The sequence below is a fragment of the Syngnathus typhle genome, linkage group LG17 (assembly GCF_033458585.1).
Source record: "Syngnathus typhle isolate RoL2023-S1 ecotype Sweden linkage group LG17, RoL_Styp_1.0, whole genome shotgun sequence".
In the NCBI taxonomy this organism is placed as follows: Eukaryota; Metazoa; Chordata; class Actinopteri; order Syngnathiformes; family Syngnathidae; genus Syngnathus; species Syngnathus typhle.
Window position 1 is genome coordinate 5,948,506 of NC_083754.1, and position 23,274 is coordinate 5,971,779.

General features: G+C 46.7%; 1 protein-coding gene and 1 long non-coding RNA gene across 6 annotated transcripts in view; one reads left to right on the forward strand and one right to left on the reverse strand.

Annotated features, from left to right (window-relative positions):
• The window catches only part of LOC133170068 (uncharacterized), a 102,772-nt gene that overhangs the window by 67,057 nt on the left and 12,441 nt on the right, over positions 1-23,274 (forward strand). The window lies entirely within an intron of this gene.
• The window catches only part of LOC133169948 (BAH and coiled-coil domain-containing protein 1), a 46,222-nt gene that overhangs the window by 18,865 nt on the left and 4,083 nt on the right, over positions 1-23,274 (reverse strand). For 4 of the 5 annotated variants that reach the window (XM_061302507.1, XM_061302506.1, XM_061302508.1 and 1 more), the window contains exon 3: positions 3,476-3,658. In XM_061302507.1, the coding sequence (XP_061158491.1) occupies positions 3,476-3,658 (183 nt within the window). Of the gene's footprint in view, positions 1-3,475; positions 3,659-6,925; positions 7,517-23,274 lie in introns of those variants that run through there. The other variant, XM_061302509.1, reaches the window with a different exon arrangement.

Genomic DNA, 23,274 nt, shown 5'->3' on the forward strand with positions numbered 1-23,274 from the left:
TGTGTGGGGAGGAGGGGGTTCTGCCGGGCACAGCGTCGCCCATTCAGCCATTAATCTGGTCTGGACAGGGGAAGATGCTGCTGCTCTTGCTGCAGGCCACGCAAGAAGGGTGTTAGCGCTGTCTGCTGACTGCACAGCGGCTTCGCTTTCTTTCTCTCTCTCCACAATAAACAAGTCAGCAGCCACAGAGGGGATTTCGCTAAGCGTGCCCTCGTTTTTAGCGGGCAGAGCGGGAAGCAGAACTAACAGAACCCGGGAGGGGCTCGAAAAGGTATTTTTCACAGCTTGGTGGTTTGAGAGGAACTGAATGACGAAGACAAAAAAAAAAGGGCATAGTGAATCAAGACAGCGAAAGGGAGGAGAGAAAATGAAAACCGTTTGGAGGGGGGAGGGGCTACGTGGCGGTACATCTCTCCAGGTCTGACTAATTGAAAGGAAAGGATGCAAACCAGCTCGGGAGAATTAAAGAGGCAGGAGAGGAACAGAGGCGACTTGGGGGGTTAGCTTCACATTTTAAATCCCTCAAAAGGGGAAAACGAGCTGCTGCTCACATACGGGAAAGATGGACAACTGAAGATAGGAATGGAAAGGCAAAAGTAATCCAAAATGGATTAGACAGGTGTGTGGAGGCATCTGTGACGAGAACAGCGTTCGGATTATTGTTTGGATCCAATCCAGCTGGCCTGAAGCCTGCGAGGCCCCCCAAAATTTTGCCCAATTTTTTCCTGTTTCTCCTCTACACCTTTTACGTTTGTACTTGAAGAGCAAAGAACAAAAACATAAAAGTGCAAAACCGCTTCCACGCTTGGATTAGGCTGGAAAACGTGCTGAATAAATCATGACATCAGCCCTTAAGTGTTTTCCGTACCGAAGGGAAGAAAAAGAAAGTGGTTGCAAACAAAAAGAATAGGAGATCTGAATGTGAAGCGAATTCATGCAGTAAATTTCAATGATTTACTTTGCTTGCTGCTTCTTTATAATTATTTCCGTATTCGTCATCGAAGTGCCTTTACATGATTAATATAGCAACCGCTTTTATAATGAGCTAATTATTGGTGCCTGTGGTTGGCTGACAACCAGCCCACAGAGTAATCTTCCCTTCGCCCAAACTCTGTTGGGATTCCTTCCAGTTCACACGCGACCCTAATGAGGACAAGCATGATAGAAAATTGATATTTAACTCATTCAGTACCATTGACGGCTATAGATGTCATATATTCATTTCAACCAAGCTGGCGGTGAATGAATTACAAATGTGTAAGATATGTTCCCAGGTGCTTTGTGCTATAAACAAAAAGTGTGTGCTCCATGTTCAAAGCGACCAAGGCCCAAACTGGGCCACATTCGCCGTTTCTTTATTTATGCACTTCACGACCACAACAAAGCAGTTGATGTCACAGTCCACAAGCATATTTTATCGGCTGCGAAACCCCGCAAGCCAACTAATGATTGGCGCGGCGTACTGTTTGAGAAACTGCGACCAAGAAAGATAAAGTTTGTCATGTGTTCTATCTTGAATCACAACTTGGCCCAAATTCAACAGAGACTCGACGCCTGATTCTTTTTTTTTTTTCTATCGGCCCAAGCAACCCTCGTGAAGACATGTTCATAATTTTGTCATCTTTTATGCATCCTGGGTACGATCCACTTTTAGAAGTCGCAAATATTCCATATTGTATAACTTTGATTTCGTTATGGCGCAGCAGGGGCGGCACCCTAGCGCCATTCTGACGGTACCGTTTTTAATAAGCACTCAATAAATCCACTCAAAAATTTTGATGCACATCTGCACTTAATGAAACCCTGTAACATCCCGACATTTTTGATTCACTTTATTTCTACCCCCCCCCCCCCAAAAAAAGATCCTTAAAGCAACGCCTACCACATTAGTGCCTTCCACGCTTGATAGTTCGGGTTTCTTCCGATACCCGTTGAGAGAAGGTGCGATTGTGCGGTAATTGTCCCGCTGGTTTTGATGACTTGCTTTTTATGCAAAACACGCCAAAAAGACAATATGCAATTATCTTGAGGAGAAAACAGCTGAATGCGGCTGATGAAAAGTCTGGATTCAATCATACACTTAGCACGTTAGATGCTATTAAACCGCAATACAGATAATAGCCTCCATTGCCTACCGAGTAATAATCCCGCTCGTATCGTAATCACCTCCATTACGTTTATTCAGCTTGGCGTTATCATCACCGCTCTTATTAATATTAGTCTACTTTTTCACAAGAATCAAATTTCTTGGACAATCAAAAGCATTCAAGTTTTGAGTGAAAATACATTGCCTGGTGCGGGTGCTCTTTCAGACGGGCTGGTTTCTGAGAACTGCTTCGGATGTGGGTTGCAAGAGACGTAAATAAAGTCAAAGCTATTATAAGGATTTGGAGCCTGGCTCACTTTTAGTACACCGCTATTAAATCAAACATATACGTTGCTTATGTGACGACGCCTCCCCCGTCGGAGTAATTAAAAATAATTAAAAGCTAGATGAGTGAAATACGACCAACTCACAGTGCGAGTTGCTCCATGATTACGTAATGAAGAACAGATTGGCGACTATGTAGTAGTCACAGAAAGGCATCACAGAGGAGTAACGCAACATAAACACCGAAAAGGGTACGAACCGAACGTACACCACAAAGTCTGATGTTTTTAGTCTTAATGTAAAGCCTCCTGGGCTTAACCAGGAAACCTTGATCTGATGTTTGTGCACACACAGTTCATTATTTTTAACTTTTACTAGACATCTACAAGGTTGATACACTTGTGTAAGAATGCAAAAAACACTTCTAGTTATTTCCACCCAACCGACCACATCTGTTTTTTTGTGGGGCTTGTCCTCAGATGGGTCGCTGGAAGTGCACCAGTGGATAGTTTAGAGGAGGGGCGGCCACTTTTTTGTGTCCAATGACGAGCTAGGCCAGGTCATTTGTACGTTAAAATGGGCAAGCTATAGCAGTAACACATTATTTTAGTCATTGTTTCCCATCAGGTAAAACAACAAAATTTGAACAAATGAATCGCCATTAGCGGTCCCAACATTTTTTTAGCATCGTTCTACTGGAAGCATGTGTTTTCATTTTCTTCACTTTGCACGTGCGACATGTGCAAGACCCGGTTTTGTCTTTTTGATGCCGAGCGTTGGGAGGGACACCAGGCGAAGTATTTTTTTTTACTGGCCCAAATTTACGAGTGCTGTTCCAGAGGCGTTCCGCCTGACGCGCTGCGAGGACCGCAAGATTCCCTGGCTGAACTTTTGACTCTCGTGTCCACGGCCAGAAACGGTGGCACAAGCGTTCCGTCCCAAACATACTGGGCCCGGAGCCTATTTTGCTGCCGAAATAAAAAGGCGGCAGACGGCCCGATTACAAGACATACTTGGTCAAAAAAAGCCAGCGTATCCTAAAAATAAAGAACAATGGCGCCCTGTGGGATTGTGGTTAGTTTGGGTAGTGTGCTTCTGAGATACCTTCATGCGAATGGGAGAACCAGATTTGCGATGCGCTGGAATGGGGTCCGCCCCGGAAGGAGGGCGAGGAAGGCGAGGAGGGCGGCCGGGAATGGTGAGACGGGTGGGAAGGGGGCGAGCCCAGACTGCTGGCCAGAAAGGTCCCCATGAAGGAGGCGGAAGAATTTCCCATCAATCCACCGCCTGTGTGAAGGAGACAAAACAGAGTTTTTTGATTTGTGTGAACAGAGCACGAAACATCTGATGTGTCTGTCAAAGCTTTTTGCGGGAGAGGAAACAAATTTGACCATATATGGACGTGTCACAGGAAAACATTTGTAGAAAAGACACAACGTTGCTTTGAAATTAGTGCCCCCAAAAATGTAGTGTAGCATAAGAGTCCCATCTCACAGCTGAGCACATACTTTTCCAGGCTCGCTCTCGCACACTTTCGCCTCTTTTCCCCAATGTGCCCCCCCCCCCCACACACACACACTCTCATTCCCTCCATTAACATCTCATCGCTCCGTTCCACTTCTCTCATCTTTCGATTTCATTGCACAAATCTGAAAATCCCCCCTTTTTTCTCCCCTCGTTAGTTAAATTAAGACCTTTTTTTTCTTGGTCCCATCTCAGTAAGCAGTCATACACTCGCAGAGGTTTGTATTAAAGCTTCCCATCACTTCAAGCTCAAGTTATATGTCATCCTAACGTCGACTATTCTTTGATGAAGCAATTCTCAAAATAGAATCTAAGTTCCTCCCAAATGCACCAAATACTTATATTCCCATAATATGGACTAAATCGGAATTGAATGCAAATTCTAAAAAGGACCAAAACAAAAACTTAAAGGCCCTTATCAAAATTGTGCCGTGTTGCACTTTCTCCTCTGTGGCTTCTGCTTTGCAATGACATCACCTCTCGCTCCACTGGTGAGAAATGACCGTCTCCCGGTTCCTTACGTTTCTGCCGCTTAGCATCGCATTAGGCCTTGTTTTCCACCATAATGATCGCCGCAAAGAAATCCGTCGCCGGCTGCTGGAAGTGTGTTTAACAAGACTGCGATGAGTAATTGGCCATTTGTAACAATGGTGAACACGGACGCTACTGTGGGGTTGATTGTCGATTATGCATTGGCGGGGAAAACACACTCATTAAGCACTGCTTAAATTGCATTGCCATTATTTGCCCGCGACACTCCGCTCGAGTCGCACAACCGTGAAGTGTTACGCTTATGTATAAAGACAGCGCTCATGCACACGATTGTATCCTGCATTGTGTTGCAAATGCACTGTGTACATCATACTGGAACCTGAGTCGGCGGCTTTCCGCGAATCCACAAATTTCATTGCACACAAATCTCAATCTCAAATAAAATCTCAATTAGATTGCATTGAAAAGGAATCATTGTTTGTACCCCTGGAGCAATTTAAGAATCTCCCGGAAATGAAAGGAATGGCTTTTTAATTCATGTATTTACGGTACGGTCTTGGTTTGGTTTCCTGGCAAGGACAGCAGAAGTTTCATGTTCAAATCCCCGTCCACGACTGTGCTTGAAGAGATTTTATTTTACATAGGACTTTATCTCGTCCAGTGTGAAATACTTCTCCAAAGACTTCGGCTTGTTTTAAACAGAACCTGAGCTAGACAATTGTCTTGAACATACTGCAGAAAAGGGGGCCACCGCCGTATCGTTGTTTTGCGGTACAGGGATCCCGCCGGGCTGTTGAAGTGAAGGGGGAGGCATTGTGTGGCAGCCCGCTGACACGCTACAATGTCGTAGGCTTTCTGCTTCGTACAACCCCCCCCCCCCTTATCGCCTCCATCTCTGGTGCCACCTCAAATCACCCGAGTGCCTGCGGTAAAGCCCCGTCACGGCTCCTAAGACGACAGGGGCGAGCAAGGAGGGGGGGGGGTTGAGGACAGTGGGGGGGATGGATGATTGCCAGCATGCTTGCCAGGCACACATCGTATCAGTCAGACACCCACAACCGCCGCTGCCATCTACCGTACACACACTCCTGCCCTGTTTTCGGCTTATTTCCCCTCCAGTTAGCCAAGCCAAGCCTCCTCGTTGCCTCGGGCTCACATAAATCAGCTAATCCTCTTGCATTATTAACAGCATGGCCCCGGAGAGAAAAAAAGGGATAGAGAGACATCGGGAGTGACAGCGAGGCTCTTTTTTTGTGAGCGGTGACGGAGAAAGGTGTCTCTGCGACGATGACAAGAGAGAAAACATAGAAAAGGAGTGTCTGGATGTCAAGCCAGGAGAGCGGTACTTGATGAAAAACCTTCCAGATGACAAAGACCTGATCAGACCGAGCAATAACCTGCATCATGGGACCATGTCCTCACATTGAAATTATAGAAGGTCCATGTTCGGGTCTTCTTGGAGTCGTCTAACGTCTGCTTCATTTTGTGACATCATGAAACAATGAATCGGAGGTGTTGTCGCGAGTGCCTGTTGTCAAAGTGCTCTGGTGTGTTGAGGCTACTCCAAAGGAGCAAAGATCAGAGGTTATTGGAGGTCATCAGAACATCAACGGGAACTTTCCACATCGGTTTGCTTATGAAGGACCGTGTCGATGTTCTGTCTATTTTGAGCTGCAGTTCTTAAAGTGGCGCCATCAGAACACAGATTTGGTTCCCATCCCTCACAGCAATGGAGATTAATCCCATTAGCAAATTCAGAGAGAAGGAAGCGTTTCATCGAACGTGCAACATAAACCTCTGGAGGTGGAGGTGTTGACTGAACAATGAAGCTCAATTTGTTCCCAACTGCAGCGTCACACATATTCATAAGTAGATGGACTGGAGGCCCCCATGGACAGCTCCGAGTGAGCAGCAGGCAGGGAGGATAAAGGCCCGTTGTCATGGGAACAAAAGCGAACCAAAGCTCCAGGCAAGGAGACCGACTGAGTGCTCGCCATTAAAGCAGAAGAGGGGCGATGCGTTCGGTCACTGTGATGCCCACCAGAGATCTCATTGGAGCTCGTAGCTTGCATGTTTTTTCTCTCCCCCACGGAATTTAATCCAGTTTCAATCAGAGGGCTTCAGGGACAAAGGTAATCATCCCCCGCCCCCCCCCTTTTGGGTCACTAATCAGCTTCGATGAGTATTTTTGTCTATTAAGCTAACCGTGAGGTAAGATTAGACTGATTGTTTTTTGCCGTGTTGAGGAATTATACAATAATAGGATGTCGAAGTTTGTGTAGGCAAACTGCTGAAAAAGACAACAAGCAACCACCCACAAAGGTCGTGGATACTCTTGCGCCTCTAAATGCGAGGATAAAAAGGAGTTGTTCACATACTAAGCCGAACTATTGTCTCTTCAGCAAAATGGCAGGCCACCTGGAGATGTTCTAAATCTGTGTTACCGTCATTAAGAATAAGACTTACCAATTCCCAGACCTATCAAATATCTTTTTTGAAGAGTCATCCAAAAGTGAAGACTGGAAAATGTTGACTTACCAAGTAAAAACATCACAAAGGCTTTTTCAGACAGTTTCTCTTCAGACTGTGTTGCTCATCTGATTTTCTGTTAGCGCAGTCCTCGTTGCGTGCCCAAAACTTTCCACTTATACCTCATGTTCCTTAATCATCGCAACATCTTGAAACCGGACGGTCGGTGGCCTCGGAGAGACTGCGCACACCACCGAGCAGGGCCGCTGACTAACCCAGCATCGACTTCCTCACAATAAAACGCACAGGGAATTTGAAATGGCTACTCAAGTGGGGGGGTGGGGGTGTATTTCCTTCAAACAGTCATCTTGAAAACATTAACTCAATTGGTAGCCAGATTGTTGCGCACAAATTGTCACAGACGTCTTTGTTCTGGTATCTCCAGCCCCCTTCTCTACAGCTTGGTTCTGTACGCCCTGGTCCAGTATAAAAATGTATCTGTACGTGGATTTTCTTTTGGCTAGTCCACTATGTTGGAAACACAATCCAGATCTCCAAAATTAAAGCTGAACTGTACCGTTTGGTGAACGGTTCGAAATCCTTCAACCCTACTTCACCCCCGACGTGTTTTGGATTGGATGGTGGCAGCAGGATCAAACACGAGGGCCTGAACGTAAGATGAGACGAGCCCACGTCTTCTGTTGGAGGCTCGTCCGTACTCAAGTGAGCGAGCAGGCGCTCCAGTCCTGGAACCGGGCCCAGTACGGGGGCGGGGGAACGTGCCAGCAGCGCACGCCTCCGACACTCTACATGCCTGTGGACTGAGTTTAGTGGATGCGGTCAGCGTGGGTGGAGAAGGAACAGGAGAAGCATTTGGAAGAATTGATGGTGGAGGAAAGTGAGGGAGATTTTTCTGTACAATGGGGGGGAACATCCCGATGATGGGTCAGGGCCGTAACTGAGCCGATAGTGGTGTCAGGGATTTTTAGGGACTTGTCTTCATTGGTCTGGTGATTAATGTCGAGCAAAAGGCATGCAGAGATCGTTTTCCCTCAACCTGGAGCATCATATATATATACAATTGAAAAATGTCACAGAAGGTTGTGAAGAACCGCCGAATATCAAAAAGCCAAGGACAAGATATGTCCTTGCAAAGGTAGCAAAAGGAAAACAGATTGGAAGTTAAATGTTATCGTTCCAAGCCACAAAAAAGTTTTAGAAGCTGGATGATCTCCATCCTTCCATTTCCTGAACTTGATCTCGGATTTTGTTATTCACGCCTCAGTTTTCTATGGTTACTTCAACACTCTTGCTTTTCCGTAGCTCTGGCTGTTATTTTCGGCTGGTGCTGTCACCCGTTCGCAGCCAAGTCAATTTTCCATGTGGTGCTCAATTTCTGAGAATCACAGCAAAAATCAGCATCGGCGACGCCACCGACCACCAAGCCGTCATTTTGGAAAGACGGAATCTTTGATGGCTAGAGGGGAAACAGCTTTTCTATATCATTTATCATGTCCAAGGTCACACGTGAGCTGCATCTAATCCCGACTGGCCGGTAGATCCGGGTCAGGTCGTCAGTTAAGAACTTGCGCCAATTCAGTTTTCTAATGTCAAGTCCAAGATGAGATTCAATTCCAGAATTTCTAATAGCATGGAAGACCATGGACCATATGTGCTAGACTCCGTTATTTCAATCACAAGCCTGTTTTCTATAGGATGGATGTCGAGGGCTGCTTTTGTCCGTGAGAAAATGCCGTAATGTGTCGAGTCACTGGCCTCAATTGAGGCCAACACGTCGACATTCCATGCTGGGACAGGGGAGGGAGTGGGAGGACAGATTTGAAACAGCAACAGGATGAGACCAGGACAAGGCCCATTACCTCCTTTTTTTTACACCAACCGCCCACACTTGTACACTCAAACTTCCCACACCCACTGCACAGATTTAGTTTAATAGCCCAGGCAAGAAAAGCAAGGTCTCCGCCGAGAGTCGTGTAACGCTGGCTTCATGTTTATGATGTCACCGGAAGTCGATATTAAACCCAGACCAGGGTGCTATACTTTTGCTCCGAGCCTATTACAGTGTTTACTCTCCAAGCACCTTAGTTCCATTGTACTATATTGACTCACCCCCGCCCCTGCACCAGCTATTAAAGCCAATCTAAAGTGTCTGTCTCTTGCTTAAGATAATATACAAGGGGTCTGGCTGGCTGGCTTTGTATGCAGAGCAGTTCCACACCTCCTGGTGGAAAGCCATTTTCTACCTGTCCAAACGTTTGTGGAGCCGGCTTGTTAACTGACCTATTGTAACACGAGAAGCTTTCAGAACCCTTTCCTACTTTCCGGATCGTTATTCCTGAGGCATAAAATCGCCATTATCATAGTAGAGCTCATCCATCTCACGCATGCATGCTAAACATCCGCTTTTAAAATGTCTTTCTTCCTCTTTCCACACACACACATACACACAGCAACACACCCAAACATAAAGACGCCCACAGCTGCGCCAGGCCATCTTTCTAACAATCCAATCTGTTTTCTTTCCCATGATGTTTCCCATTGGCACAGGCAAGAGAAAATCAGATTTACTCCCCCACAGGGCCAATGCAGTTGCACTGATATGGAAAATGATTTCAGAGCTGCTTTAGCCCATAAACATTATTTTGGTCCCCCCCGCTCCCCCCCCCCCCCTGTTAATGACACATTTCTTCCCAGCATTGTAGTCAGGATGAGTGTTTAGAGAGGAAGTGGGGAGGAATCCTCCAGGGCCACCCAAACATCGGGGGAGTCCCTCACCCTTCATACTGTTCGCTGACATCCAAGACTTTGCTCTCTCTCTGTTTTTCATCCATACATACACAGTTAATCAAGCACGGAGGAACTTAAATTGTCACGGCCTTCAGATATAAGCCCCGCCCTCCCAAAAAGCTATCCCAGAGCCGATCCAAAATGGGATTTCTTTCCTCGCTCTCTCTGGAGCTGTCAGCCTGCTTCCTAACATTTGGCTTCCGGGCTCAAACCAGCCCGGCTACAATTGTGTCATATAGACCACAAATCTTTTTATTGGTGTAATGCGGCAAGCGCAGCGACTCCCCCTCTTGAACGCGGCGATGAAACGCACGCTTGTCAAGAGGGGGGCGAAGTTACAAACATTCTGCCCGAGGCAGATTGTCAACAAGAGAGACCAAAATTGTAGCCTGGAGTCCAAAAAGCATTGTTGTCAAGAGACTCCAGCGGGCTAATGGCGGGGGCACTAAACCTTGCATTTGGCACCCATTAAAACACATCTGCACGACCGAACAGGAAGCGGCCATTTTGAATCCCGGAATGATCTGGTCGTGATTTTGTCTTACACCGGAAATATCGTTAGAAAAACTCTGGATGTCCATATAGTGATTGGCTTTATCCATTTACACAGCCAGGTGATGTGCAGACAAACGCCGATTAAAACGCATGCTCAGCACTTTTTCCTTCCCATTAAGTTTGGAACTGAATTGGCTAATTGGGACGTGGTTTGACTGAGCGGGTTTCGCCATCCCTGGGGGTGATCATACGGCTCCACTTTTCCACCTTGACACAGTCCTTCTGTAGCAACGAGAAGTAATGACGTCGTACAGGAGGCAGTAAAAAAAAAAAGTGTTTTTTCAAGATGGCTCCCTCGTGCCGCGCATATGCTCATGCCACATGAAAAGCGGCTCTTTCCCAACGGCGTCCTGGGTGGTCCGGCCTCCCGCTCTAGTAGATGGATCTACTTTTTGCAAAATCAGAGCGGGGCTGGACCTCGTCTCGGCTGGACCTCGTCTCGTGTGTTCTGCTGATCTCGGAAGTCCACTTGAGTGAGATCAACGCACGATCAACGATACAACCAGGACCGTATTAATTCACAGGCTTCTGAATTCATCGGCAGCTTTTTGGACCGTCTTGCCTCTTTTTGCTTTCATCATCTTTGTCCTCCCCCTTTTTATCTTCCCTCCTACTGTTCAACTCATGTTCCTTCACTTCCTCATCGCCTTGATGTCTTCCCTCAGCTGCCATCAAGTATGTGCTTCAAAGTGGCCTTCATTTCTCATATGTTGGGTCCTTAAGCACTTCCTCGCTGTCCGCTGTGGGCCGTTCTTTTTGTCCATCGGTTTTCCCTGCGATGGTGACGGACATCTTTTTTTACTCTTCATACCACCGGCCGTAAATCAGCTTCAAGAAATTGCTGGAATGTCCTGTCCTTCTTTTAGGTCAAGAGCCGGGACATTTGGGACTCATTTGAAGTCCACGCTTTGCTCCCGTCCTCTGTTCTGTCCCCGTTTGCTCTTAAAAACGATCAAGTCTGCACGAGAGAAAACACAACCCTGACTTCTCTCCATCTGATCCTTCCCGTCGAGGCGCAGAGACAGAACAAAGAAGATAAGAGAGCCGAAAGACGCCGAGCAGCCTGCTCAAGGTCTCGCCGATGGCCTCGGTGTAATTTGAGTTCACACGGAGAACAAAAGAGAAATATTTAACTCTTCTGACTGCTTGATCAGCTTGAGACGTCAGCTATGTCCTGCACGTCCCTCTTCCAGACAGTAGCGAGGAGGAGGAGGCCCGTCTGGTAACGTTCGTTTGCGGCTGCTCATTTTGTGCGTCAAAAGATGGAACCAGAGGGAGGAAGCACATTTCCAGCGAGCGCTGGCAGCTTTCAGTAGGTTATCACAATGCAAACAAAGTAGTCAGAGGCCACGATGGTGGAGGCAGAGGAGGGGATGAAGAGCAACACAAGCGATGAATAAAGAGGAGTTACTACCGGGACCTCGACTGACATGCTTATATTCCGGTGTCAAAACATTTGACACAGGTACTTGACCGTGGCTTTGAAATACAAAGCAGTGCCGCTTCCCTCGTCTCTCCATCCCGATCACCAAGACCCTCAAGACTCCGCGAGAAGCTTGAAAATTCCGAGCATGGCCTGGTATTTCCTTTAAAGCCACGATGATGTCACCAGCAGCTACGTAATGCCATCCGGCGCATTCCCTTATGTGGATGTTGGTTTTTCTTTCTGTATTTGTTCTGGCGGCGTTTTCTATTGTGGGGTCGGTCGGGCTTTTTGCACTCGCCAGATAAGAGGGCAGTTATGTCAACAGCGTGTGCTGTGAAATAGGCCGCCTGCTCATGTTGACATTCTACAACTCCGCTTATTTACCCTGACCACAACCGGCAATGAAGCCGCTAGTACTCTAATGAACAGATGACTCTTGGTGATGCGCCCCCTTCTGGCGCCGACAGGTACTATATTTCCACTTGACGCGTGAACTCTGAACATTTGGACGAATTTTGGTTGTTTGGTCTGTGGGGGCTCTGACTCGATTTTTTTGCTATGAATGTTTTTCCGTGACGAAAGTCGATGGTGCTTGGGAAGTATTACTCTCGTGAGACCTGTGAATATTTTTTATGGAGCAGTGAAGCATGTCTGTTGAATTTTGGTGATTTTGCATAGGATTGCTGTGCAAGGTTTTGGAACTTTAGGTGTAAATGCAGGATCAGTGTGTTGGGGGGTAATAATGGGGAAAAAAATTAGAACCTGCAATAGCATGAGTATGCATACCGAGCTGAGCGTGACTCCGAAGGAACTGGTGGAGCGGCATAATTAGGCCATGAAGGGAAGCGGGTTAATTGACTTCTTTGAGAAAAAGCCTGATTTCTATCAGCCAGTCCCATAATTATCTGAGCCCACTGAGCTTTCATTAAGCCCCCCCCCCTTTCCTGATTTATCTCTCAGCCCCCCCCCCCCTCCCCTTTAAAGGAGGTAACACCCGGCCGCCCATGCCGTGCCCTCGGCATGGCCCGGGAAGACCGAGGCAGATTTACGGCCTGCACCTGAGCGAGTAAGGTGCTCGGAGGCACATAAACACACCGGGAGTGCACAATTGCACACACTAGGCTCCAGACTGCTGCTGACCTCGCCAGGACCTCTGCGTGCTAATGTATTGACGAGCGGCTATTAGCCGCAGCGCGATGTACGCTGGAAGTATTACAACACCAGGCCATGCTCATGAAAAGAAGACAGAAGAGAAAAGATGGTTTGTAGTTTTTGTAGTGGGGCTGTGGAATTTTTGAAGATTGAAGCTCTTTTTGTTTTTAGTTCCAACAATTATGTTCTCATCGAAGTTGTGTGAATGTTCTAAATGTCTACTAAACGGTTTGTGTTTTGTAAATTGCCTTCTTCCTGGCTGCTCCTTTCTCAGGAAAAATATTTGAGCGACCATTGCAAGTGCAAGGAGAAGGGGAGGGGGGATGATGAGGGGAAAAAAGAGATGAGAAGTGACAAATGAGCGATTTCCTACACAAACCCATAAATCAGTAGACTGAATCAGGGGCAGTATGAGGTCTCCCTCGAAAGGCTTAATCTTCGCTCTCAAGCAGACGCACAACTTTTGTGCGCGCACACACGCACAATCGTTGTCCAGATGGCGCACCGGTATAGCTTTGCTCTTTGTGAACGTGCCGTTTGGCTTGCCAGACTCTCTTAAACGTGAGTCTTCAAAGCGGCATGTGTGCTCAATTTCATGTCCCGTGTCTTCGGTCGCATACGAAAAGGGCGGCAGGGGGACTGTTGGCAAACTCGACGAAATTATCCGTCCACGCTGGGACGAGGCAATCTGGGTTAAGAGAGTGCAGCAATCTAGTCAACTTTGTTTACGCCGTTGTGAGCTTTAATTGCAAGACAGGAAGGCGGAGACTATGGTCTGCTCGAGGGGAGCGGAGCTAGGAAGGCCCAGTCGGTCCTTGGAAACTCGAGCCCCTCACAGGACAATCTGAGGCGGATTGATGAGAGTCCAAAAGGACTTAGGATCTGCTTTCATTGTGAGTGTTCGCCATCTGCTCGCTTGGAAAGAAAAGCCACAACGCCGACGAAAACTCTTTTGAATGTCAGATGAGACGTAAAAAAGTGTGCGGTACCGTGGACGGCGCGGCCGCATCGATCCTCAAAGCAGCTCCACTTTCTGAAAGGAGATCTGTTAAATGGGAACCGGGAGCAGGAATGGTGTGAATACAACGCCGGTCCCCGCTACGTTTCTAAAATAACAGCGAGGCTCCACTTTCTACAGTAATATTTTCATACCGCGCTTCTCCCAAATGAACATCCTCCTCCAGCCTGCTGTCGGCGATATTGATCCACTCACTTTCCATTTCTCGACTGTCGGCGAATTTATTTTTACCCTTTTCAACCGGGGAGGTAAAAGTCTTTTCTCACTGCTAAATAATCTCGTCCGTTTAAGTAAATAATCTACAGCAAGCCCTCCCTTGTGAGGAAACCTCGTAAAGGTCTCATCTAATCCCCCCGGGTAACCCCTTAAACACTCTCGGCTATCTAAGACCCATGACTCACCCTGGAAGCAATCAGCAGGAAAAAAAAAACACGTGATTTTTTTTTTTTTGACCTCTTAACCTTCCCCAAACCTCGACCCGCACGTGGCCTTCTGATAGATTTCCGATGCCCTCCAAACCGCTCCGGCGTCGGGGTGGAGAACAACGTTGCATAATGCGACGCAGACGTTTACTAGCGATATTGCAATCGAGGAACGAGGCGCGGGAGAAGCTCGGCAAACCACGCTCGAATGGAAGTTTAATCACAGATCCACATGGCAGCCACCCACACGTGCGCCCCCAATTATGCGGTAGAACCAAAAGGCATCCAGCGAGCGTTGAGAGCCAGCCAAGCGAGCGCTCTGTCAGAGCATTAGCCAGCATGTAACCATTGCCCAACCTCACGGCAATTACAAGTGCTTCTAATTCTTCGCTGGAATAATTGCCTTCTCCCGCCACTAATAGTTTACTTTTCTTCGACGGCTGACAGAGCCGAGACCGGGTTCCCGAGCGTAGACATACACGCTCGCGCGGCCGCAGCTGGAGCTCATCTGTCAGCGTGCGGGATCAAGATGGATACTGGGAACCGGCTCTGGCCGTGTCCCACTTCTGCCACATCAATCCCGTGACTCTTGACTCTAGCACCGTGTTGCGGATGTGTGTGCGCTCCCAGCACCTCTCTAGTGCCTTCAGAAAATAATCATGGTGGAATAATTGCTTAAATGTTTGACAAATGAGCCCTCTCGACCTTTTTTAAAAAATGCCAAACGCTAGAAATAATCATTACACCAGATGAACGGCTCAAACGTTGCCCTGGTACGTCTCTTCAAACCCAAATTTCTGAAAACCTTTAAAACGGCAAATTATCCAACTTGAGAAGAACAACGTTGGCAAATTGAGGCAATTTCTAAAAAAATACAAATCTCTTTGAGGCTCTCTGTACACAAGGTAGGCCAATTCTGGGAACACTAAAGACTGACCAATCAGAGGGAGCCTTCCTTGACTGTACTTGCCTGTCACTTCCTCCCACGATTAATCAACCGCTCTCCTCGACATGCTCACAATGGAGCGATCATTATAGCCGTCGTGTTACACCTTGCCTTGACAGTGCGCCTTTATCTCCGCGCAAGCTAATTAATTTGCTTGCCATCGAGCTGAATGTTGCAAAGCAGCCACAGTTGGCTTGTGCTGAACGCAGCCGTTTGTTCCCATTGTATGTATGTGTGTGTTATGTATTTAGGTGGGGGATGGGAACACCTGTCTCAGGTTGCATCCAGCTCCCGCTATGTTTTGACTTGATTTAGTTGTTTTTTGTTATGCTTAATCATGATGGGGCTTGCAAAAGCAGCTCCATAAATAATGTGATGTCATCGCATAGCAACAAGTGTCACGCGCCATAAATTCAACTAGATGCTTCAAATCCTCTCTTGGAACTCGTCCAATTCATCTTGTTGGTATCTGTGCGGAAGGAAGGAGCTACGAAAACTTGACATATAATATTTTGGGTGGCGGCGAGTGTAATTATTTGTTTTGTAAGGATTCTTGCCAAGTGCCCCTTCTCCCCCCCCCCCCCCTCTCTCCCCTCAGGTAATAAGAGCTACTCGGCTGCATATCAGCCACCAAGCTTGAGGATTAACTCCCGCTCTGCCCCCGTCTCTTTAACGCGAGATACATTTTTACACAAGTTAATCCCTGGCTTGGACTCTCTCTCTCCTTTTGTTTTGACTTGGCTTGATGGACGGCAAGAGCGCCGGGCAGAGGTGGCCAAATGACTCTTCTCTGGCGGCGATGGCCCCGATGAGCGTATTACCCTGACTAATGGGGGGAAATATATATCGCCTGGCTTCTCGTAAATTTGCACGTTGGTGTTACGCGAGGACAAAAGGGCTTACGATCCAGGGTGAGCACCCTCCACCTCCCTCCCACTCCCGCCTACTCTTGTAACTGTACTATGAGCTTGCTGCGCTGAGGCTATGAGATAACCACTTTCCATTGTGAGAAAAGCCTCTCGGAGCTTTTTTTCCCCCCCCTCTCTCTCTCTCTCTCTCTCTCTCTCGCTCTCTGGTAGGAAAAATATAAAAAGCTTCAGCCGCGATTGCAGAAATAGTTCTGTCACTATAATTAGATGTAAACAGTCAAAGCAGACGCTCGCGCTCGCTCCATCTCGCCGGCCCCGTGGCCTCTTGGGAAACGTGATGTGTTAGCGCGTGTGACAACCACGTGTGTGCGTCACTTTGCCATGCACCGGCGAGTGTATGACAGCATGCGACAATGCCCGTCGAGTCTGGCTGACTGTCGGTCTGTCCTTGAGAAAATAAACCATCTCACTCAGCAACCCCCCCCCCTACACGGCCACCAGAAGGGAGGTCGTCGGCCTGGCTCGGCGAGCTGGGAGAGCTAATGCCTGCAGCACCGGCGGACAAATGCACATCTGTTGCCGAGCCCTCCGTCGTTTGCCTCCACATCCTCAGGACATGCTGCAGTGTCCGAGGGAAAAGGCAGTGTAGCTTAGCGGCCCCATGGGACAAAAAAGAAAACCTGAGAGCGACCTGAGAGAGGACAAGCAATGAGTTGTTCAAGGACAGATGTGGACGGATCACCAAAGAACATGCAGAAATGAAAGAATTCAGCTTAACATGCTAAATTTTTATTCTAATCAAAGTTAGCAGAGATCCAAGCCAGAGAAGGAAAAAGAACGAAGACGACCGAGCAACAAGTCCCCTTTGGATTGAGGACAAGACAGCTGGTTAGAGGGTCTCCTGAGACTTATTAAAACGGAATTCCTGATGCTAATCTTTGTTTTCTCACCAACGGCGTGACGCATCCTTAAGAAGCATCTCGCCATGTATATTTAATGGCAAATGGCAGCATATGTTTAGCGGCGCAACCTTTGCCGGCCCTCAAATTTGATTCTTGATATTTTGGACTTGTGCAAGAAGTACTTGCTGGTCGCAGCAAAAAAAAATGCACTTAACTGGAGACGCTTTATCAAGCTCATTATCTTGAGTGACACGCACGCAACGACAGCCCTCCGTGCCGTCATTTGTGAACGAAAGCGACGTCCTTGCGCACGCTGCAAAGATAACGCCGGCCTTTTATTTTTACAAAGTTGCCTTTCGAGAAAAGATAACTACCTTACACCCGCTATAAGGAAATTCTGCTATTGTGAACACGAGCAGCACACGATATAAAAATATGAATAAAATGATCTTGTGTGAGTCAACCCTGAAATCTTTTACCCTCATCCAGATCCACCCCCGCCCAATTCAATTCAGGCCCTCCACTCTCTGAGTTTTGCGGTTCAGTCGTTTTTTGCTTAATCCAGCAAACAAACAAACAAACACACGGCGACCAAAACCTCCCAAGAAGAAAGCAAACACACGAACAACTGCTGAGCTGAATCCCATGTATGCAAAATAAATTCAGATCCCCCACCCCCTGCCCCGCTTAGTTGGTGGCCTCTAGACATGCTGCATTAAGGGCTGAAGTCCTGATGGGAGAACTCTTCCCGCAGATCCTGCAGGGACCGACGGAGACGTTGGAGGGTTAACAATGCACCTGTCTGGGCCTCCAAATCAACCACAGGGTGCCTGGCTCGAGTCATGCCGTCCTGGAAAGCCCGCGCACACACACACACACACACACACACATGCGTGCAAACCTCGAGTGTTGTTTCTCGCCACAAATCTGCCGACAACAATAGGGCACAATGGTCCCCCCCTCTTTGTGTGTGTGCGCGTGTGTGTGTTCCCGTCACTGAGCGCTTAGAATAATACATTTGAAATTAAAAAACAAGTAATCTGAATTTTCTGCATGAGCCGTTAATAATGTCCAACAGCTGTCACCCGGACGCAACGCCGCCACTCGTTGAGGTGGGCCGGCCAATCAGAAAAGAGCAGTTTGGGGGGAAAAAAAATCTATTCACTGTGCTGTAATATATTTCCAGTCCTTTTTTTGTTGGTCATGGGAAGTGAAGAAATACTTTGCAAACCCAGCTGGATTCTTCTCTCCTCCGCGCCGAGTATAAAAATAGATGAGGGCTACGCTTATGAAATTCAGCGCCCTGAAAGCTGATACAAGAAGCCGCTAGGCCGACCGCCGCGCTCGTCCGTGGGTCTCCTTTGTGTTTTGGCGCGGCGTACACGCCCTGTGCTCCGGGCCAGCGGGCTTTGTGGCAACACGCCAAGCGGGGGGAGTGTGGGTGGCGCAGCGTTTCAAGTGCCCTCTCGGAGGCGGCGAGGCCTCTCGCTGGCCAAAATCCTTTTTTGCCTTTCGGAGAAGAGTTCTTGAATTTGACCTCATTTCATGCTCATCTTCTGTTAGACTCAACAGCGCCTCTGCTGGTGGCACTCTATTTTTACCTTCCAGATGCCATTATTCAACAATTAATGGGTTATTATGGCCATTTCTAATCTTAATGGCAACAATCGGTCATGTGCAATCGATGAGGTTGTGCCATTTGCTGCCAATCTAATGCACTCCACTGAGTTGTAGTGCGAGGCAGGAAGACATTTTGGTCGCCATTGTAAATTACTTGGGTTCCACTGGCAGTGTTGGGGGGATGGCAGAAACGCCAGTGAGGTGCCATTTTGCCCAGGTTTGCACTTGGATGCGTCGGTGATGTCCTCTCGCTGCAATCCCCGAACGAGCCTGTGACATGCCAAAATCACGCCACCCCCACCCAACCTCGACTGGAGCCAAGGCGGAAGGGCTTGCTCGGAGTCAAACCCGAAGGGATTTTGGCCCGAACCCCATGTTCTGTCAGTGCAGCTGCTGAAGCCGGGTTCCAAATAGCAGATTTCATGTAGAACTACAACGTCGATAGAAATGAATGCGTGACTTTGTGAGTCATCGTTTGTCTTCAAAAGACTTTGGGATTCAGTTAAAGACAGCGGCACAAGGTTTTTTTATTCGAGTAATAAGTTGTCACTCGATCAAATCTGTCATCATTTATTTGTCTTTGTCGTGTGCCAAATTTAAGGTTCTAATAAGCTTCTGATCTGCTGCCATTGGACTGAAGTGAAAAGTCAATGGGGCACTCAAGGTACTGTAATGCCCTTGCATGATCATTTTTAGTGGTTTGTTGAAGTAGTACAAACAGTCAAATACAAAATGAAAATAGTCACAAAGCTGCTGTGGACCACACCTCACACTCAGAGTCTCACACGCAGACTAACTGACTCCAGATTTTGCTATCACTCAGAAGACCACACCCTCAAAAATACTGCAGTACGTACATTATTTACGGCATAAAATGTATTTTATTTTTCATTATAAAAAAACAACACCAACTGTTTGGTACACAATTAACATAATAAAATGTATTTTCTATTCTTTATATAAAAACAACACTTTGACTATTTGGGAGACCCAATGTGCAACTGGAGGCTTTTATTAGATAATCTAAACTATCCTTAAATTGCCTGAAAACACTGTAGTGTGCATGCCAGGCCAGTAGGTGGCACTATCAAAGGACATCTCGTGAATACCCTTGACTGGAACTAACATGATGTCACAAAACGGCCAAATTCAACGTCGTTTTTATCGGTTGTTGTAAACAGCACAATCGACCCATACCCCGTTCACTCGGCTTGATTCTTTTTAAAGGCTCGGGTCGTAAGCGGCCCTTTTGCTAATCCCTCCAGACACCTGTGTTTGTCTTTGAAGCGTCCTCAGACCCACGGGATATTCCAGCAATGAGATGTTCAATAAAAGTCTCAGTGAAGTTATTTATTCCCCTTTGGTTAAGGGAAAAAAAAGTGGGGGAGAGCGAGACAGCAGACAGCCCGGCTAACCTTTGAAGGGGGAAGCTGCCTCGGACGTAAAAACTGGGAGAATGACAGGGACATCCTACAAGAGAACAATAAAGGGGGTGGACGGGGCTGTTTTTTATCTTTAACAGCAGCCGTAAAACACACGCACAAAGCCGGCCTGGCCAACAATGGTCCAGGGCTGAAGGGACGGCGGCTCGAGCCCAAGTGGCAGGAAGGCCGCCGCTTCCCAGACACAGGGCTCTTCCTGCAAAGAACGGCTTGCGGAAAAGGGAAGCGAGGGGAGATGCAAAGGAAGTGGAAGTTTGAGCGTGCGGGATGGCACAAATATGACCTCTCGCTACAGATATCCCCCCGCCCTCACCCCCCCCCCCCTCCGGCCCACAGCTGCTTTCACACGAGCACACCTCTGTCAAGGCGCGGCAATTCAAACAATATGGCTGAAAGACGAGCCCCCCGCCATAAAGGCCGGCAGTAAAGGCCGCTTCCAGCGCGTCCCCGCCACAGCCAAGTGCAAACTGTCCCCCAAGTCAACAGACGATAGCGTTACCCCCTTCCGCAACCTCGTCAATGGACTCGCTGAATTCGAGCGCATTAAATGACTTTACAACTCTGGGAGGAAAAAGTTGATCCGCGGTCACGTTCGGCAATGCGCGACCGTAAACCGGCCACCTGGCACGCGTCACAAACGCTCTTAAAATGAAAATGAACTGACAAGGTCGCAGTGTGTTTTTCTACAAATTTAAATTCCTGATGTAATCCGCTGTTTTCACTGTTTCGTGTCAAACTCGAATCCCTGGCGGACAGATCCAGCCCGCGATACAATTTTTTTGTGGCCCACTGTAGCAAACAGTGTATCACCTTCATTTTTCTTGGCAGAAAATGGAAGTTTGTGTTCCTTTTCACAGCTATTATTTATTAAAATGTACAATATAATCAAGTCATAGTCTAAAAATGTAATTTTTGATTGTGAAAGTTTATAGTGACAGAGGCTCTCCACGCTTGGCTTTTTTACTCAAACGGAATCATGAATATAGTTCAGTATTACTGAAAGTATTGCACACCTTATCGCGACACTTTTTTGTTCTACACCCACCTTGAAATATTCATCGGGTCTGTTAAATATTGATGTCAACCAGTGTGCGAGTTAGTCCCCGAGGGGATCCGACGCACTCGGCAAACAAGATACTCAGTTGGGCTAACGTCGCTAGCATATAAGACAATGGACGGGGACGTTAATGACTAACAACGGACATCCTACCCGAGAGGTTTTGTTTCTTTGGGTTTTGGAACATGTATTTTTTAGGGTTGAGACATAAAAGCTACTTTGAGAGGTCTTTTCTCGAGGTGGATATGTTGAGGTAATGAGGGGCCAAGCTGTTTCGCTTTGTGTTTTAGACTCCATTTCAGTTTGTTATTGCATTTGCCATTTTTTTATATTTTTAAACTTGTACATGGACATCAACAAAAGAAATTTTCAGACAATTTTGAATGAATGTGATTGTACAGGCTGGATGAAAAGATCATCTTTAAGGGTTGGGTATAATTGTATTTACATAGCAACAATAACATTTGCAAAAAAATTTGCTTAAGGTAAAACTAACGTGTAAACTAAAATTGTCAAAAATACAAATAGGGCCACATCGGAACAATATAACTGCTTAGCATTGCTTTTGCCGTGTTTAGTAAACAAAATGTAAAAAATAACATCCATTAATGTTTCTTTACGCAGCCCTCGGTAGGAAAGGTTAAACCACCCCTGTCATAAAGCATACGTTTTACGCTTGAAATCTCATTTTAAATATGATACAATAAATGTCACGTCGATAATACAGTAGCTTGGCACTGCATGTGGTGCTGTAAAAGGAAGACGTGTGTCAGGTTCTTTTTTTTATTTTAAAATACATCACCGTACTTCCAATATTCCAACGGAAGAAATTGCGAGTGAGAGAGCTAAAAATGTGCGGAGAATTAAACGCGTTTTAAAGGCTGTACGGGGGAGATAAGGTCCCCTCCAGTCACGCCCAAAAGTGTACGAGAGCGGCGAGAACAATAAGCCACCTGTGTTCACTGCACTGGAGCGCTGGCATTTGCAGTCTTTCGTCTTGCTGCAGCACAAAAGATAGTCGGTCCATCCTTTTCTGTGTGCGTGTGTGTGCGCGCATGTGTGTGTGTGTCATAAGTAAACATGAATGCTGAGTGATGAAAGGCTAATAAATTCTCCGCATTCCACATCATTTTTTTGGGTGTGTGAACGAGATTATTTTTCAAATGCATTTATAGCTCTTTGTTATTTAGCCTCTCCCGTCCGTGTCAGTGAAAAGTACAAAAGATGGTAACATCAAAACAAATGGAACATACGGCTATTTTATCGGGTGTGGAGAAATCAATATCAAAAGTGTCAATGTTGACAAAATATAAACATATATAGATATGAAAAAATATCAACATAAAAATAGTAGCAAAAATCTGTTCATTCTCTTGCCATCAAGTAACGCAGATTAACCTCCCAAAAGTTCATTTTTGCACGTTTTCTAAATGAATCCGCTGAGCAAAAATATAAACGCTTTCATTTTTGATCCATTTTTCATGACTCATGAAGTGAAGAATCTCAGATGTTATCTATGTGCCCAAAAGGCCTATTTGTCACATAATTGGTTCTGAATCTGTGTTCGGAAGCGCTTCTGCTTTTCCGAGATCAAAATGTGGTGCGCATAATAACTTCCCCACAACAAAATGTCAACTGCCATAAATCTAAAAGAAAGAAAAACACTGAAATAGTACTATGAATACATTTTCCTCCCACCAACTAACTCAGAATAAACTCCCCAAAGTTCCATGTTTCCTAAATGTATACACAGAGGAAAAACCTCAGATTTTGCTTCTGCGTCCATTTTTCATGAGCTCCACAGAAAGCAGAAATTGTTGCCAAATTAATAAGCGCTTGCTTCTCCTTTGCGAGGATAGTCCATCCACCTCGCAGGTGTAGCATGCTAACTTGCTGAATTACGCAGCATGCTTATTGCACAGGTGTGCCTCTGCCGCCCACTCTAAAATATGCACAATTGCATACTGACTGGTAGCTTGTGAAAATGGGAGCAAAAACAAAAGTGTTTAAATTTTTTCGGATACAGACATGCACAAGTTGGACAAAAATGCAGTTGTCTCTGTACCTGCTTTATAAATGATAAATTAACGCCATGTCAGAAATGTAAATACGCCCGAGTTACTTGTCAAAGCTGGCGCGTGCACCGCAAACACATTTGCACCCCGACGCTTTGAAGGCCAACACGGGAGGACGCCCCCCCC